The sequence below is a fragment of the Xiphophorus hellerii genome, chromosome 5, assembly GCF_003331165.1.
Source record: "Xiphophorus hellerii strain 12219 chromosome 5, Xiphophorus_hellerii-4.1, whole genome shotgun sequence".
NCBI classification, from domain to species: domain Eukaryota; kingdom Metazoa; phylum Chordata; class Actinopteri; order Cyprinodontiformes; family Poeciliidae; genus Xiphophorus; species Xiphophorus hellerii.
The window spans coordinates 4,054,369-4,070,734 of NC_045676.1; the positions used below are offsets into that span (position 1 = coordinate 4,054,369).

The following is a 16,366-nucleotide window of genomic DNA, read 5'->3' on the forward strand; positions in this document are numbered from 1 at the left end:
ACATCCGGTTTGTGTCAAGGGTTCCACCACCTGTTGCACAAACATAACTCCACGCAACTTAAAAGCAGAAAGTCTTTTACAGAGTTGCGGACTTATTTTGCAACCCGAGTGTAAGGTGTCCATATGTTAGGCCTGGGTCCCCTGCTTTAATTGACTTCGACAGACTGCTAATTTGTTGATACCAGAGTGGGAATGATGTGCCTGCCTATCTTGAAATTGGTGTTTACACATGGACCTCACACAGAGCAAAACACCACCAGCATGCTTGGCTGCCCCAACAGCACAGCTTTTGACCTAAAACAGATTACATTGTGTTTTATTATAGCTAATTTGTTATGTAAATAATCCTGCTAATTTCTTTTGGATTAACTCCTTGTGTAGTTCTGTGCAATGACTGCAACTTAGACTCTTTATTTTGTTTTTTTTTGTTGTTGTTCTGAATACTGTAAGACATGAAGATTGTAGTTATTTTTTAACTGTATGCAAACCTCAGACAACCTCAGACATCCCCTGCCTCAGTGAGCAGGCAGGGGATGAGATTATTTGGTCTGAATAGAAAATATTATTAGATTTGAAATTAAATGTTAAAAATGTTTGTGTTTAAGCCTTAAAATTATATTTGCAGAACTTTGCAAAGACCTATTTAATTTTTTTTATTATTATTACATTTGTCAGATAGGAGCAGTTGCTTTCTATATTTTGCCTGATAATAAGGTCAGAGATCATATCCTTGACCAATAGCCACCAGGTGCAGGTTGTTAGGAATCCATAAGAATTAAAACTCCAACCTTTAATCCAGGTTTCTCAGTTTTGATGATTTTTTATTTACACAACTCACTGATTCTTAACTACATCGCAGTACAAGTTAAAAGTTTATTCGTTGATTCTCCACCCCTTTAACAAGGTGCTGGCTCTCTTTGTGTGTGGTCTCCAGATTTTCTCCACCAACAACACAGAATGTGGACATCTCCTGGAGGAGATCAAGTGTGCACGCTGCTCCCCCAATGCCCAGGTGTTGTTCCACTCCTTGGACATGGATCGGATGCCACACAGAGAGCCGGACCTGCCGCGGCTCTGCCAGGACTTCTGCCGGGAGTTCTATTACACCTGCAGGGGGCACATACCAGGTAATGAAACCCATAATGAAGGCAATGAATGCGGATTTAATTGGTGCCTGTGTAGTCACCTAGCGTTATCCGCACAAACACATTCCCATTTTTTGGGGCCCTGCATATTGTGTTGAATAAAAATTCACAACATGTCTTGTTTGTAACTGAGACTCTACTTGCACATGTGGACCCTGCAAAGCTCCGGGTTTATGCAGAAAGTGGCGCGTCAGTAGTCTGGTCAGAGAATATTTATTTATCCAGCTCTTACCTCATCTGACCTCACCTCCATTCATAGCTGAGCCTGTCCTAAAACGTGTTCATTGGTCTGCTTCTCGCTCTACTGATGAGGCGAGGATGAATCAATAAAAGTTTGATAAAAATTATTCACGAGAATTTGATTATGCAGACCAAGCATTCAATCAGTCTGATAGAGCTCATTTCATTCAGAGCACAGACATTCATACTCCATATAATGGTAAATCTACTCTATTATTGTTACTGTGGAAAGATTTTGGTGAATAGTAATTCTGAGTTACTGTTATTGCAATGAACTTAAATTATTTATGCTTGCAGATCCCTAAAACATTAATGTTCACATGGAACATCAATACATATCAATATAGGTCATTGAAAATAATTGTTGTGTACTATTTAGCAGTACAATTGCACAACTTAATGTTAATAGGTGTTATATACTGTATATACAGTATATATATAAAAAAAAACAACTTCATTTATAAAATGTTTTTACATTTTCCCTCAAAATATAGTTACTTCTCTTTAGGTCAGTCATCGTGAAACTTTTGTATACCAAGTATCACTTTTGTAAACACTGAAATACTGACATAGCAACTTTAGAGCTAGGTAAGGAACCACCAGCAGCATAGCAGCAGTATGACATAAAATGTAAGCTGTTTTAAAAACGGAACTCTTGTAAACCTTGGTACACCTTGATACCAGGAACTGGCCTTTGTTTCTCCTGGGGAAATGTTTTGAGAAACCATGTGAACCCTATTTTGTGGTGTAGACAGCTCCTGAGTGTTTTGTTTCAGGTACAAACTGTCACTTAAAAAGCTACATCTCAGCTCCTGCGTTGCTGTTTTCTCTGAAGTTTCAACCGCACAGGATTCTAAACATAGCTGAAGAGATGGAAATGGCATCAAAACTCTTTGATGCATTGCATGTGGTTTGTCACATAGGAATTGGTTTTGCGCTTGAAAGCACCTGCTCTTCAGAAGATTTTCTTTTGAAGAGATGCAGGATCATAGTTTGCTGTGATTTCAGAGAACATGCCAAATATGATCAAACACTTTAGGCTGCTAGTCTCCTCAAACTGATTAGATCAGCAGGGACTTCAACAGTTTCAAACACACATGTCGACAACATGGTAAGCTGTAAGTCAAACATATATTTCATCCAAATAGATATCCGGTTGCATCAAACATGGTGCTTGTATATAAAGTGGAACACCAAAGCTACAGCCGAGAGTGGTGACAGCAACTTCACAGAAAACAAGAAGGAGGTGGAAGAACACTTGTTCTAAGTTATAGATTTCTTGCTTGAATACCAACAGACATATGCGCTCCAAGAGTTGCATCAAAAAAGCTGAGGACAGAAATGCTCTCTTCCTTTTTCTTTTCTTTTCTTTTTTTGCTTCTATGCTCCTTCTTGCTTGCTCCGCTCAGCCCACCACAGATCAGCATATGTGGTGACGAATGACACATTTATTTTTCTACAAAGCTTGTGTGTATGTAAAACTGCTGAAGTGCATCAAGATGTCAAGTGCTTTGGGTGGGCCACCCAGGTTGGCTTGGAAGATAACCAGATGGAAGTATAACTTTAGAGCTGGGGAGCCAGGAATACGGACACTGTTTCTCTTTGTCCTACACCCTTTCTTAGCTCAAACTCTAATTTTTTTGTTTAAAATGTTGGTATTTTAAAATCTTTTTTTTTAGATTTACCAACAGACAACAACAAGCAAAGTAGGAATTTCTTACAGTTGTGATGTTCAAACCAATGTGGCTTTGACTGGACTTTTTTAAACGCAACTATTTTAAGTCGAACTAGTAGCCTTTAAAGCATTCTTCACCTATCACCCTGCTTCCTTAAAACTTACTGCTGTCTCTTGATTAGGCAACGTACTCGGCCCCCTAAAGATGTGTCCTGCCTCGAGTCTTACTTCTGCCCCCACCTTTTCTATACTCCTCTCATATCTTCCTTCACTCATTCCCTCATCCTGCACCCAAGGTCCCCAACCACCACGGTTAAGATAACTGCAGAAACAAGTGTGTGGGTGGTATAACCAGAGCTCTGTGTGTGTTTGATCTTCATGTTATGTTTAGATGTTTGAGGGGATATCCTATCACCTCCAGTATTTGATGCGGTCAATCATTGCGGTGTGTGGCAGGAGAAGGAGATGAAAGGAGGGACTGGGAGAGTACTGTTTGTGTTTTTATCGCTGGTGTATTTGCTCTCTTCTGTCCTCCACGGGATTAACAAGAGGAAACAAAATTGTCAAGATTGTTGTTAGGTCTCAAAGTGCCTCCGAGACCCACTGCACATTTTGTTTTCTTACGTGAATGGTGTTGTGACGGGGCTGGCTGGAGGTGTTGCGGAGCGATGGTCACCTTCTGTCATCATTTTAGAACATCCCGTCTTTGTTTCACAAATTAGGTATTGAGCATATCTCACCATGGGAACATCTTGTTTACTCTGAATGACAAGCCATATTGAACAGGCTGATTGTTTGAATTCACATGCTGTTCTCCAGTGCTGCTCAGTAACGCAAAACAGCGAAAGCTTTATCAAAGTTAAACCAAGTTGCTGCATCTTCTTGTATTTGTTTATGTGGGATATTCAAAGAATATGCAAAATCAGTTGCAATAAGAGCACTTTTCTACTTCCTGCCATTACGATGCTTCCAACACACTGTGTCAGTCACTGGCATCTAAGTGTGTTTTCACATCTGATAGTCAGATAGGCTCAATTCAATTGGGAACCAAAACTCCTCGGTTGTGGTGGCAATTCTGATTTGTTAAGATTAGGAATTTGCTGATATTGATTCCCAAAGCTATTGTTAACTGCACACCTGCAGTTGTGACCTGGTGGCTGGATATGTCAGTCAGATATCTTTCATAGGAAGGCAAAGAGGACAGTGGCAGATTTTCACATCTTTCGTGAGTTAGATAAAGTCGCTTTCGCCGATCACAATCTCCCAAAATTAAGGAAATCAAGTCCGATTTATCAGCGTATCCTTAGTTTTATTATTTGTACAAAGATATATTCAACCCGACACATGCAGCTACAGTCATCAACGACAACGTTTGAATTTGCAGCTGAAATATTAGGGTTGAATGAATTGTTGATAATTTGGCTTGTAAAACATTCATTTCCAGTTAATGTGTGCAGACAAAATTTACTGAAAGAGTTTTGTTTCTTATAAGTTTCAGCTGAACTTTGCGCTTCTTCTCCCTGACAATTGGGGATATCCAAGTAATATGACTTTCCTTCACTGTCAGCGACATTTTAAAGAGTGCAAAACACTTATTTATCAGGGAAATCCCTGATTAGTTAGATAAACAACATAATGTGCATGATCTAAAATCTGGTTTTGTAAAAGGAATGAGCATGAAATTCAGCTGTAATTTAAAAAAATGACTGCACTCGAGGATATTGCTGCTGAAAATCACAGACAGTACTATAACAGCAGGTTACAAAATGAGTTTCCTCTGTGAGTTTAAGAAATATTTTGTTAGAAACTGTTTAGACAACAAGATTAGATTCATTTAAAAAATACATTTTAGGCAACTGCACAAGGATATGATGTGAAGAATTTAAAATAATATGCACAGATGTCTCAGTTGGAATTGAGTGTTTCTGCTCTGCTCAAAGTTAAACTGCTGTCCTTTTCTCAGTTTCTGTTCACTTGCTCTTTACAGCCTCTTCGAACCAGAATTGATTCAACTAGATTCCTTTCCACAAATCCTTTTTAGAAAACTTTCCTCCTTCTCTGTCCCTATGCAACTTTTGTTAGTTGTTGCATGTACATGTAGCCACAAAGCAAGACATTCATAAACATAACTCAGTTGCCTGAAACTTGTGTAAAAAGCTGTTTTAATTGTTCAGCATCAGCAGTAAGTGTCGCCTTGTATGTGCTGTGTTCGCTAGAGCTGTTCCAAGCTGATGTGGATGAGTTCTGTCAGTACTATGGGAGGAGAGGTGCCGGCTTGTGTTTTCCCGATTATCAACGAAGGCAACTGCTTGGGCAAGATTCCAACTACTTGGAAGATGAGAAAATAGAAGATATCAGCAGGTTTGTACTCTGACTTTCACCTTGTTCTATTTTATGTGGTGCTTGAGTTACTGTAAGTAAGATGACCGGTTTAGACGCTCAGGCTTCACTGGTACGAGTTCAATGTTCAACATGTTCAACTATGACTTAAGTAGGACTGAACAATAAATCAATAACAATATACATACATGTGGTCAATATCAGTTGGTATGTTTGCGAGAAATAAAAATCCAATTTTAATCCAACCAAGATTATTTTCAAAAATTTTCCAGAAAAAAATTAAAGCAAAAAATGTTTGACTTTAGGAAATTTTCTGAGTTTCAAAAGTTGTAAATTTTCAACTTGTTGAGCTCAGAAAATTTCCACAAAAATTTTTTTGAGATTGATCTAAAAAAAAATTTTCTAGAAAATCTTTGACTTTTTTATCTACAATAATTTTCTATTTTTTTTCCTAGAAAATCTTTTAGATTAATCTCAATATTTCTGGGTTTTGTGGTGGAAATGTACTTCTTTTTTCTGACATTCTACACCAAAGGGTGTGAAACCTAGAAATATTTATTTTGTGGCCAGATGTGTAGAACTGATACTTTCCAGGAACCATTGAGTGATCATTATGATGGTAATAGCTACCACTTATTAGACACACATTATACAAAGAAATTCAGATGTAGTGGTCAAACTTTTGAGACTTTTGCAAAATTGCCAACAATTCAACTCACTTTATTAATTCTTTCATTCTAGAATAAATACAATAAAAAGTTAAGCTGATCCTCTGTGTGCTGTTCCTGATTTTAAATACTGCCACCTAAAAATCCCCTCTGCTTCTTATGCCGCTATAATTGGATTACTGAGGGACACATCATTCCTTGACCTTTTGCCTTTTCCATGTTTCCCAGGAAACACAAACACAACTGCTACTGTCCTCAGGAGGTGTTGAGTGGTCTGAGGCAACCGGTGGCTGTGGTGCACTGTGGCGATGGCTCTCAGCGGCTTTTTGTTGTGGAGAGAGAGGGAATTGTCAGGATACTCAACCATAACCTCGAAGTTATCAAGGAGCCCTTCTTGGATCTCCACAAGCTGGTGCAGAGCGGACTGAAGGTAGGAAAGTTCCTGCTTCCGTGAGATTTTTCTGCCAAACTGCAGGGTCTTAGACATGTTTTCATAGATTGTGTAAAGGACTTGTAAGTTACAAAGGATTATTATGGACTTCATACCAGAAAAATAAGGAGTTTATATTCATGATTGATTCAGTACTTTCAGTATATTGTGAAAGTATTGATGAACATTTTCACGTTTTGTCATATTATAAACATGCAAATGCGAACCAAAGCATCTGGTAAACCACAAGATCTGACCATTTGCTGTACCAAAATTCATGTAAAAACAGTGAAGCATGCAAGTTTGTTTAGAGGTATTGGTTGATAAAAGTCCAAGTGAACCTTCCTAGATAGTCTTTTTGGCACTACATGTCCCATTTGAAATTGTTCAGTTTTTCTTTCTTAAGTTCTTTTTCTCATATCTAATCAAATCTATTCAATTCAGTTTATTTATATAGCAGCATTTCAAAACACGTCATTTCAAAGCACTTTACCAAAATAAAGTAATTTCAATTCAGCTCTAATGCAGATTATGGCCATAAAACAGTAAAGGTAAGACTTTATGATTTTGACTTCATGAAATAATAATTATTTTTCCTCTTCTTCAGCTGTTGGTTCAGTGAGTTTTGCACATAGAACAGTGATGCTTATGTCATTGGAAAGAGCAGAGTTTGGGCTTTTAATTTGAAAGTTTGCTTATGTTGGTAGGACTGTGTTGCACTGTTGTTGCTGGGTGTTTGTCCAGAACGCATCTGTATTTTCATTTAGCTGCCTAGAGTTGGAATTGAATGTTATTGTGGTAGAAAATGTTGTTTCAGTCTTTTCCCATTACGTGGATATTCAATATGATTATATCGGTTAACGTATAGCATGTGTTTGGATTAATTTCTGTTGGTGGAAGTGCTGCTGCCCCTGGTACCGGGGACGCACCGGCTACACGGGCTAAGAAACTTTTTGCCTTCTCCTGACCTCATGTTGAGACAGGGATAGAAGTCAGGCCTCTCAATTTCCCCGACTTAGTTGTTACATATTTAAAAAATAAAATGAGGTTATTTTTAGGGCAGTTACTGAATAACAATTTAGTGGAAATTAAAATATCTCAAACTGGCCATAAATTGCATGCATAAATATTTTTTTTTCAAAATATTTCCAGAAGAACATGTCCTTACAGAAATTTATTAAGCCATAACCCTGCAGAGTTGGAGAGAGGACCGTGAGATGATAATGGGGTTTCAGAGGGCAAGTGAACAAGTGTCTCAGATATGTCATAAAATCCAGGCAGTGAAGTCGTAACTTATACTAACTAGCCATTATTGTCTCAGTTTTTTGCATCTGAAATAACATTTGAAAAGTTTGTTGTCTCATTTTGATACTAAACATATGTTCCAAAAACTATCTTTTCAAAATAATTTATTGTCAGTATCTCAGCTTCAAAGAAACTTCAGGCCTCAGGATTACATTCTTGAAACATATTTTCCGTCAATAATATTTGCGTAATCAGATTTTGAATTTGAAAAATGTCCAGAAATACTTCAGATTGCACAAGGAGATGGAATAGCAGGGATGTTTTCAGGGGCACACTCCCAGACAGGAAGTTTATCCAGCTTGCACGCCCCTTGCTCCTCCACTGACAAGACACTTTGTTTATAAGGAGTCAAACGTAGCACAGCATTTGAAAATGAAACTGCCCCCTGCGGGATGAACTTCCTGCTCTTCTCAGCTCTCTTATCATCATTCAATCCAAACTGGCTGTGGATAAAGTGACTTATTATGACAATTAGATGTGGCTCAATCCTGTGCCGACCCCAGGAGTCCTATTCTGTGATGCTGGCTGCCGGAAGAAGACCCCGACAACAAGTGATGGAGTGATCCAGGGAGGGTTGAGGTGTTTACTGGGAGCATCAACAGGATGGAGCTGCTTTTATACAGAGAGAGGAACGCAGGCACTCAGGGGACGGGGCAGATAGCAGGTTATCTTCAGTCGCATGCACATGCTTTGATTGTAATGTTCTGTGTTTCCTGCTGCTTGCCCCCCCTCTACCATACTTCATGGATCCCCCAGTGCCAATTAAGACAAACTGCACAGAAACAATAGCATGCTGGGCTTATATAGGCTTCCACCTTCGCTGTGGGTGTTCTCTTAGGACGAAGGCCCAATAATTCCATCCTTTGCCCCGACGCTTCCTCCAGCGTTATCACATCTGAGAAATACTCTGGCCAACAGAACCTATTCCAGATAATTACATGTTGAATATGACACATCAATGTCTGCATTTAGACAACCGGCATGAGGGCCTAATCACAGAGTTTAACCTAATAGCAGGGAAATCCCCAACACGTCTTCTGGTGAATGCTACAAGCCACACCCCTTTTAGATGCCTGCATGATATGTCCACTAAAAGTGGTAAAGATGACGACATTTACATCACACAGGCTTTGGGGTTAAGCAGATACCATAGTGAAGAGTGAGGTTTGAATTAAGCCATAGTCTGGGAGTTTCAGACCTTTTGTAGTTTAGAAAAATAGACTTTTTAAATGCCTTATGCAGAAAACATGGAAGAGTGACCAGTGTAAATCCCTAAAGCTTTGACTGGAGAAATGTGGAATTTTGCAGTGAAAAGTGGATAGGAATGAACCACTTTGGCTACATACTGAGGAGGCAAATGCGACCCATATCCGACTTTTTTATGATATTCTGAATGCCCCAATTTGATCTTTTTACCCCCCAAAAATCTGATTTGTGCCACTTCCATATGTGGTAGTAATTTGGATAATCTGATAGTTTTCAAAGCGTCTGGAGTCAAAACGGTTTTATCCAACTTTTACGTCATTGACGTGAGACATGGGCCATAATTCTGCACCAGAAGAAGCCAGATGTGAGGAATCTGGACATAAATGGCTGAAAATTATAATTCTGAAGTGACTGTGTCAGCGATGTGCAACACATGACATTCACACTTCTCCTGGTACCGACTACGCATCCAAACAGACTTCTCTACAGAATTTGCAGTCAATGGTCCATAAAAGGCTATCGCTATTAATTGTCTTTTCCTTTTATTAGCTTCCTTCGTCTTGTTTACCTCTGTAAACAGTAAGCTGCTGTGTGACGTCTACATTCTCTTTGCGGACATAAACCATTCAAGTCTTTTTGGGTTAAATTTAATTTGAAGAATTCGACTAAAAATATGGTGTTTTGCTATTATTTCTGTCTTCCATCAACATCAAGGCTTTCTATAAAGCAGCGCTCACCAGCGCAATTTGTTTTTAAAGGCAGAATAAGCAGAAGTACTTGCTGGCTGTTTGCAACTTCAACATTATTTTCTTGGCTCTTGCATCCTTACCTAATGAAAAAGACACACACTCAGTGAAAGATAGACGGATCAGCAACATTTGAGCTGAAGACGTAAGACAGTTCCAGATGCTGAACACAACAGTAAATCAGAGCTATAAAACTTTATTTACCAATTGCTTCAGAGTGGTTACATTCTACAGTACAAATAAACACAGGCACACCTCAGCACACCTCCACCAGGGAGGTGCAGCCGACCAGATGTTGTACATGAGAGCGACTGTCTGTCGGCTAGACCTTTTCCAGTCAAAATGAGCAGATTATGAGTGGGAAACCAAACAGATTTATTTTTGTTTATGCAAACGCTTTAATATATCTGTCAGGTTTTTATAATTTTTATAATTTGTTTCTACACACAAACTGTAAATGTCACACATTCATATCCAGGAGCTCTGGAAAGAAGACGAGACAGCGACTGCATTCCTAATAAACAATCAGCCATTACTGACATGTAGTTATTTGAATCTTTATTAAAGTTCCTGGTGTTTTAGTTCAGCTTATTTATACTGGATAACAGTATGCTAAATGGAATTGAAAGACTACAACCCTCAAGCACCAATTTAATTCTGACCATATAATTTACATGTTCTATAATGTCCTTAGATATTGTATTTATCTCTATCTCTTGTTTTCAGTCGATAACCAAAACTTCAACACAGACATTAAACTTTATTCAACTTAATATGTACAAAACAGCCAAGTAAATAATTTGTGGTTTTGAATTTATCCAGAAAATTTAATTTAGGGAAAGCTAGATGTTTTCAAAGTTAGCTAAGACACTAAAAGAAAAAGTAGCTCCGCTATTAGCACATTAGCTGAAGTGTGCCTTCTACTACTAAAGAGCCATACTTAATTACTTAGATTCATTAAGTATGGTACTTATACTTAATGACTACAACAAACAAAAACACCTGGATGAAAAACCTTTAGCAAAGACTAGCAACTATACTACACAGGTTTTCCTATAACCAACAAAGTTCAGCTGGACTGCATCGTCTTGTCAGCATGAATAAATACTTTTGCCCAGTGCCAACAAAAGACTCATAATCTTCACAAAACAATATAAGGCCACAAGCTCCAATTGTTACCTTACGAAAAGAGCAACAAGCATCCAGTTACACAATTTTGTCGAGCCCTCAGTTATGTCCTATCTTAAAGGTCACAAAAAAAAACCACTGTTTAAATTCTGAAATATATCTTTTTTCTAACCCAAGCTGAGGCAAAAAAAGTCAAAGTTCCTAATATGAAGTGTGAAATCAGTACATATAAAATAAAATGAAAACAGTGTGGTAATGTGCAGTCAAAATAATCTATAAAGCAAAAGGCGGCGGCAGCATACCGGTGGAGGAGGGCAGAGGCAAGTTAGTTGGCAGTCGGGGTTTAAATAACCGAAGGGCTTACCAGGTCCTCAGGTGTCCCATATCAGTAATCAGTGTTGCATAGGAAAGATAAATACCTAATCTAACCACAAGGGTCCTGTGGGGGTCGTAAACACACTGCCACAGGAAATACAAAAGACACATCTCGTATAAAACTACAGCTAGGTGCAGGCGTTGCAGTGGTTCTTTATTTGTTCTGTGGTACTTGGCAGTAAGTTCAATCTACAACAGTCATTTTGAGACGTTTTTACACTGTTTGCACTGATCTTGTTAGGCGCAGTACGACTTTCCAAATATCTGAACAGAATCTGATCTACTGCAGATTTGGCAGCAGTTTGTGCTTAGTTCTAAGAAATCTCAGGGTGGTACTTTGTCTTCTTTTAATCAAGCTATCTCCTCAGACTGCTTTCGAATGCAGTGTTTGTTTCTTATGGCTCTGGTGCCAGTTCTGCTGTTCCTCTGCTGCTGAACGAGTCAGTCATTAGCAGGCGAGGTAATATTTCAGCCCAATAAACCTCTGTGTGTCCCGGTGGTCCCCAGTTTGGCTCATGGTCTATGCCTCTTTGCTTCATTCCCTGTCACAAGTTTATTTTGGGGATGTGGGTCATTGCATATCCATTTCCATCATATGGATTTAACCTTTCAAGGTGAAGTTTGCACTGTTTTCTTCCAATATTCACAATATCTGGCAAACAGAACCATCTCTGCTTTGACTAACACCCATCTGAATATTGTACTGCATTCACATCCATAAAGCACTTCAGGAATCTGACATTTATTGTTATTATTCATATTTTTTGGCGGAGGATCTTTTGACTTCTGGAGCGACAAGGGTTTCAGCAACTTGCTCAATATTTCTCTCTATAATGAGGTTGTGAAAACATCATCTAAATTATTACTTTGGTCTCTCTTGTTGCTTACTGGAACTTCTCTGTTGTAACAGTGGACATTTGGGTTGTTGTGTACTCTCATGGGTTTGTGACAAGCTAGACCTTTCCGAGCCACACCCAAACATATTTCTTTTCATTTATTCATAACAGCAAAAATAGATATCTGTATGCCTTCGAGTCCACAAAAAAAACTCACAAGTTAAGCAACATCCTTATATGGTCACAACGTATAAACATTCATCACACCTCAGCTTCGTATTCTGTTGATTCTTTTGTGGACAAAAACAGGGAGCATATAGCAGAAAGAGGCTGACCCAGTTCACTTTGCCTGGGGAATGAAATGCTATAGCTGATTATTACGGCTAACTATGATGGGCAGACCACCAGGGTAGTGACAACCGATGTAACTGCCTCCAGGGTGAGACAAAGGTTTACATATTACACAAGCAATTTAGATGTTTTCTAAACATGTTGCCAAGACAGTGGGAGTTGGCAGCTCTCTCCTTGTTTAGGTTTCCTTTTTTTTCATCCCTCCCTTACTTTAACTCTTCCCCCCCTCACATCCCCGCCTTTAATTTTGTATGGATTTTTGAGCGAATCAGGAAACAGGAGGATTGGGGAGCAAAAAGCACGGACTGAAGCACTCTGCTCTTTGTGTTCTCTATGAACTGTGAGTGAGCTAATAAATTCTTCCAGCCACTCAGCATAGTATTCACAAATATCCCCCAAAGATTACACACACAAATCACTGCACAATGGAGGCCACCGGGAGGGACCGAGCGTCGCATAACCAGGCTGCAGGAAAGGTTCGGCAGTGCAGCTCTGCCCAGAGTCAAATGTTTTATAATGGCCTGTAATGGTATATTAAAGGGGCCTGGCGAAGGTGCGAAGCGGAACAATGCTGTGTAGGAAAAGAGAGAATGAGATAATAAGCAGAGCAGTGAAAGGGGAATGTGATGGACGAATATAAAAGAGGATTAGACAAGTTTGAAAAAAAAAGAGGGGAGAAAGGAGGGTGCTGGGTGTGTGGAGCTGGCATGTTAGTGATGATGAATATGACTGAGGGGGGTGATTCCAGCCCCGCACCATGGAGCAGAAGCCAAGCAGGGACATAATTAACTCCTGGATCTTTTGTGTTTCTCATCTGACTGCAGAGTGGTGATGAAAGGGGCCTGCTAAGCCTGGCATTCCACCCCAATTACAAGAAGAATGGCAAACTATACGTCTCCTACACCACCAACCAAGAGCGCTGGGCCATCGGACCGCACGACCACATTCTCCGTGTGGTTGAATACACCGTTTCAAGGTAATGGAGAAGTCTCTAACATATATATTTCCCTTTTAGAAATTTTTTTTTTTACTGAAAATATTTGTTGTTTCAAAATATTGAGAGTGATCGTGTCAAGTTTTTCACATTTAAAGGTTAAAATAACAACATGTTAATTTATCTGATAGATCAACACAATATAGTGCAAATTTGTGAAGTGGAAGGAAAATTATGTTTTATCTTCATATAAGCTAAATATTTGCTGAATAAGCAAGTATTTCTCCTCCGGTCCATAATCTAATCTTAGGGTTTTGTTAGTAGGTATGTCATGTTAACAAATTTTGCTGGACAGTAAATTGTCCTAAGAATTATAGTAATAAACAATGATATTGTTGTTTTGAGGCCATTTTCACCAAACACGATGGTAATGGCATAACATACATAAAATAGCGTATGAAGTCTTGCCTTTCAAAACATATTGATCATAACAATGAAAATTATTGACCTCATTTTAATTTATTGTGCAATAATTTCTTACTGCGCCTGTTAGAAAAACATATTTAATAATTAACCTCGTAAAGACCAAGAAACAAAGCAGACAAGTTGGTGTAAGTGTGATGGAGGCATTTAAAGGAGGCAAAGGCTACAAAACAATATCTAAACGACACTATTAGACTCAGTAGGTCTGGCCTATATGGAAGAAGTGGAGGAAGAAGGAAGTCCAGTTTGCCGCAAAACATGCAGGGGTTTCAGCAAACAGGTGGGAGAAGGTCTACATTCAGATGAGACCTTTGGCCGACATACAAAATGATGTGTGGTGAAAACTAACATTACATCAGAAATGTCCTCATGGCGGTACAGTAAAGATTAAAAGCTGGTCAGAAGGAAAGATGGATGGTGTTACAGTGCAATCAAAACCTTTCACCTTCCAGCAGGACAATTCTAGTTTTCTGTATAAATCAAAACGCATCCCAGTTTTCAAAAGCCCTTGTTAAAGTCGAGAAATAATAAATTAAACTGAAAGTCATTTGAGACATTCGAAAGCTGATATTCACAGATGCTCAATGTCCAACCTGAATGAGCTTCTGCCATTTTGAAAAGAAGAATGAATAGAACAATAACTGTTGATCTGCAAAATTTAGGTGGAGACATACAATGGACCTCGGTATTCACAGGGGATTGGAACTTCAACCAATTGTTAGATGAAATTGTCAGGATCTGTGTTTATTTAGAGTTTTCTGTGTCCTTAGTCTCTTCGTTGTCCTGTCCTCCCCTTGATTGTTCCCAGGTGTGTCTCGTCTCTGTGATTACCCTCCCGTGTATTTAACTCCACCTGTGTTCCTTGTTCCTCGTCGGGTCCTCGTCAATGTTAGCGTCTATGTTTCGTCAGTGTTTCCTTGTGCCTGCTGCTTGTTACTGGACTTATTTACAATTAAATTCATCATCACATTCATCATTCCTGGGTCCGCTGCCTCTGCCTCACCACCTCACCCGCACCACTTCATGACAGAAGGACCCGACCATACCGAACGGTGAGGCTCGCTTGGTAATGGACGCAGCTGGAGTGAGGTTCCCTCCCAAAAGGCGGAGCGGACCAAGGCGGAGATCCGGCGGGGAGGAGAGGGAGCTGACTGAAGCCCTCGCCGACCTGCAGCGGGAGCTATTCCAGGGGACAAGACTGGTGTTAGCACCCCCCGGATACGGCCCCCGTAGATTCCTTCGTCCGGGAAGCCAGCGACGTGAGCCGCCGGTGGAGCCGGCCCCTCGTCGCTTTCCGGAGCCGCCACCTCCGCTGTCTGCCCGGAGACAGCGACGTGAGCCGCCGGCAGACCCGGCCCCTCGTCGCTTTCCGGAGCCGCCACCTCCACGGTCAGCCCGGAGACAGCGACGTGAGCCGCCGGTGGACCCGGCCCCTCGTCGCCTTCCGGAGCTGTCACCTCCGCTGTCTGCCCGGAGACAGCGACGTGAGCCGCCGGCAGACCCGGCCCCTCGTCGCTTTCCGGAGCCGCCACCTCCGCTGCCCGCCCGGAGACAGCGACGTGAGCCGCCGGCAGACCCGGCCCCTCGTCGCTTTCCGGAGCCGCCACCTCCACGGTCAGCCCGGAGACAGCGACGTGAGCCGCCGGTGGACCCGGCCCCTCGTCGCCTTCCGGAGCTGTCACCTCCGCTGTCTGCCCGGAGACAGCGACGTGAGCCGCCGGCAGACCCGGCCCCTCGTCGCTTTCCGGACCCGCAGCCGTTTCCCAGGCTTCGCTGCGGCTCGCCCCCGCAGCCGTTTCCAAGGCTTCGCTGCGGCTCGCCCCCGCAGCCGTTTCCAAGGCTTCGCTGCGGCTCGCCCCCGCAGCCGGTTCCCAGGCTTCGCTGCGGCTCGCCCCCGCAACCTGCCCCGAGGCTCCGCTCCGGCTCGCCCCCGCAACCGGCCCCGAGGCTCCGCTCCGGCTCGCCCCCGCAACCGGCCCCGAGGCTCCGCTCCGGCTCGCCCCCGCAACCGGCCCCGAGGCTCCGCTCCGGCTCGCCCCCGCAACCGGCCCCGAGGCTCCGCTCCGGCTCACCTCCAGTCGGCGCACCCGAGGCCGAATCAGCCGGCGTTCCAGCCGGCGCACCCGAGGCCGAATCAGCCGGCGTTCCAGCCGGCGCACCCGAGGCCGAATCAGCCGGCGTTCCAGCCGGCGCACCTTCCGAGACTCCCAGTGTTCCTTCCGAGACTCCCAGTGTTCCTTCCGAGACCCAGACCCCCAGCGTTCCTTCGGAGACTCCCTGCGTTCCGACCGAGACCCTCTGCGTTCCACCCGAGACCGAGACCCCCAGTGTTCCACCCGAGACCCTGACCTTCTGCGTTCCTCCAGAGACCCTGACCTTCTGCGTTCCTCCAGAGACCCTGACCTTCTGCGTTCCTCCAGAGACCCCCAGTGTTCCTCCAGAGACTCTGACCCCCAGCGTTCCTCCAGAGACTCTGACCCCCAGCGTTCCTCCAGAGACCGAGA

General features: G+C 41.9%; 1 protein-coding gene across 2 annotated transcripts in view; it reads left to right on the forward strand.

The window, feature by feature from the left end:
* Positions 1-16,366, forward strand: part of hhip (hedgehog interacting protein) — a 42,191-nt gene that overhangs the window by 3,854 nt on the left and 21,971 nt on the right. For both annotated transcript variants that reach the window (XM_032563745.1, XM_032563746.1), the window contains exons 2-5: positions 935-1,127; positions 5,277-5,421; positions 6,297-6,498; positions 13,270-13,421. In XM_032563745.1, coding sequence (XP_032419636.1) covers positions 935-1,127; positions 5,277-5,421; positions 6,297-6,498; positions 13,270-13,421 — 692 coding nt within the window. The remainder of the gene's footprint in view (positions 1-934; positions 1,128-5,276; positions 5,422-6,296; positions 6,499-13,269; positions 13,422-16,366) is intronic.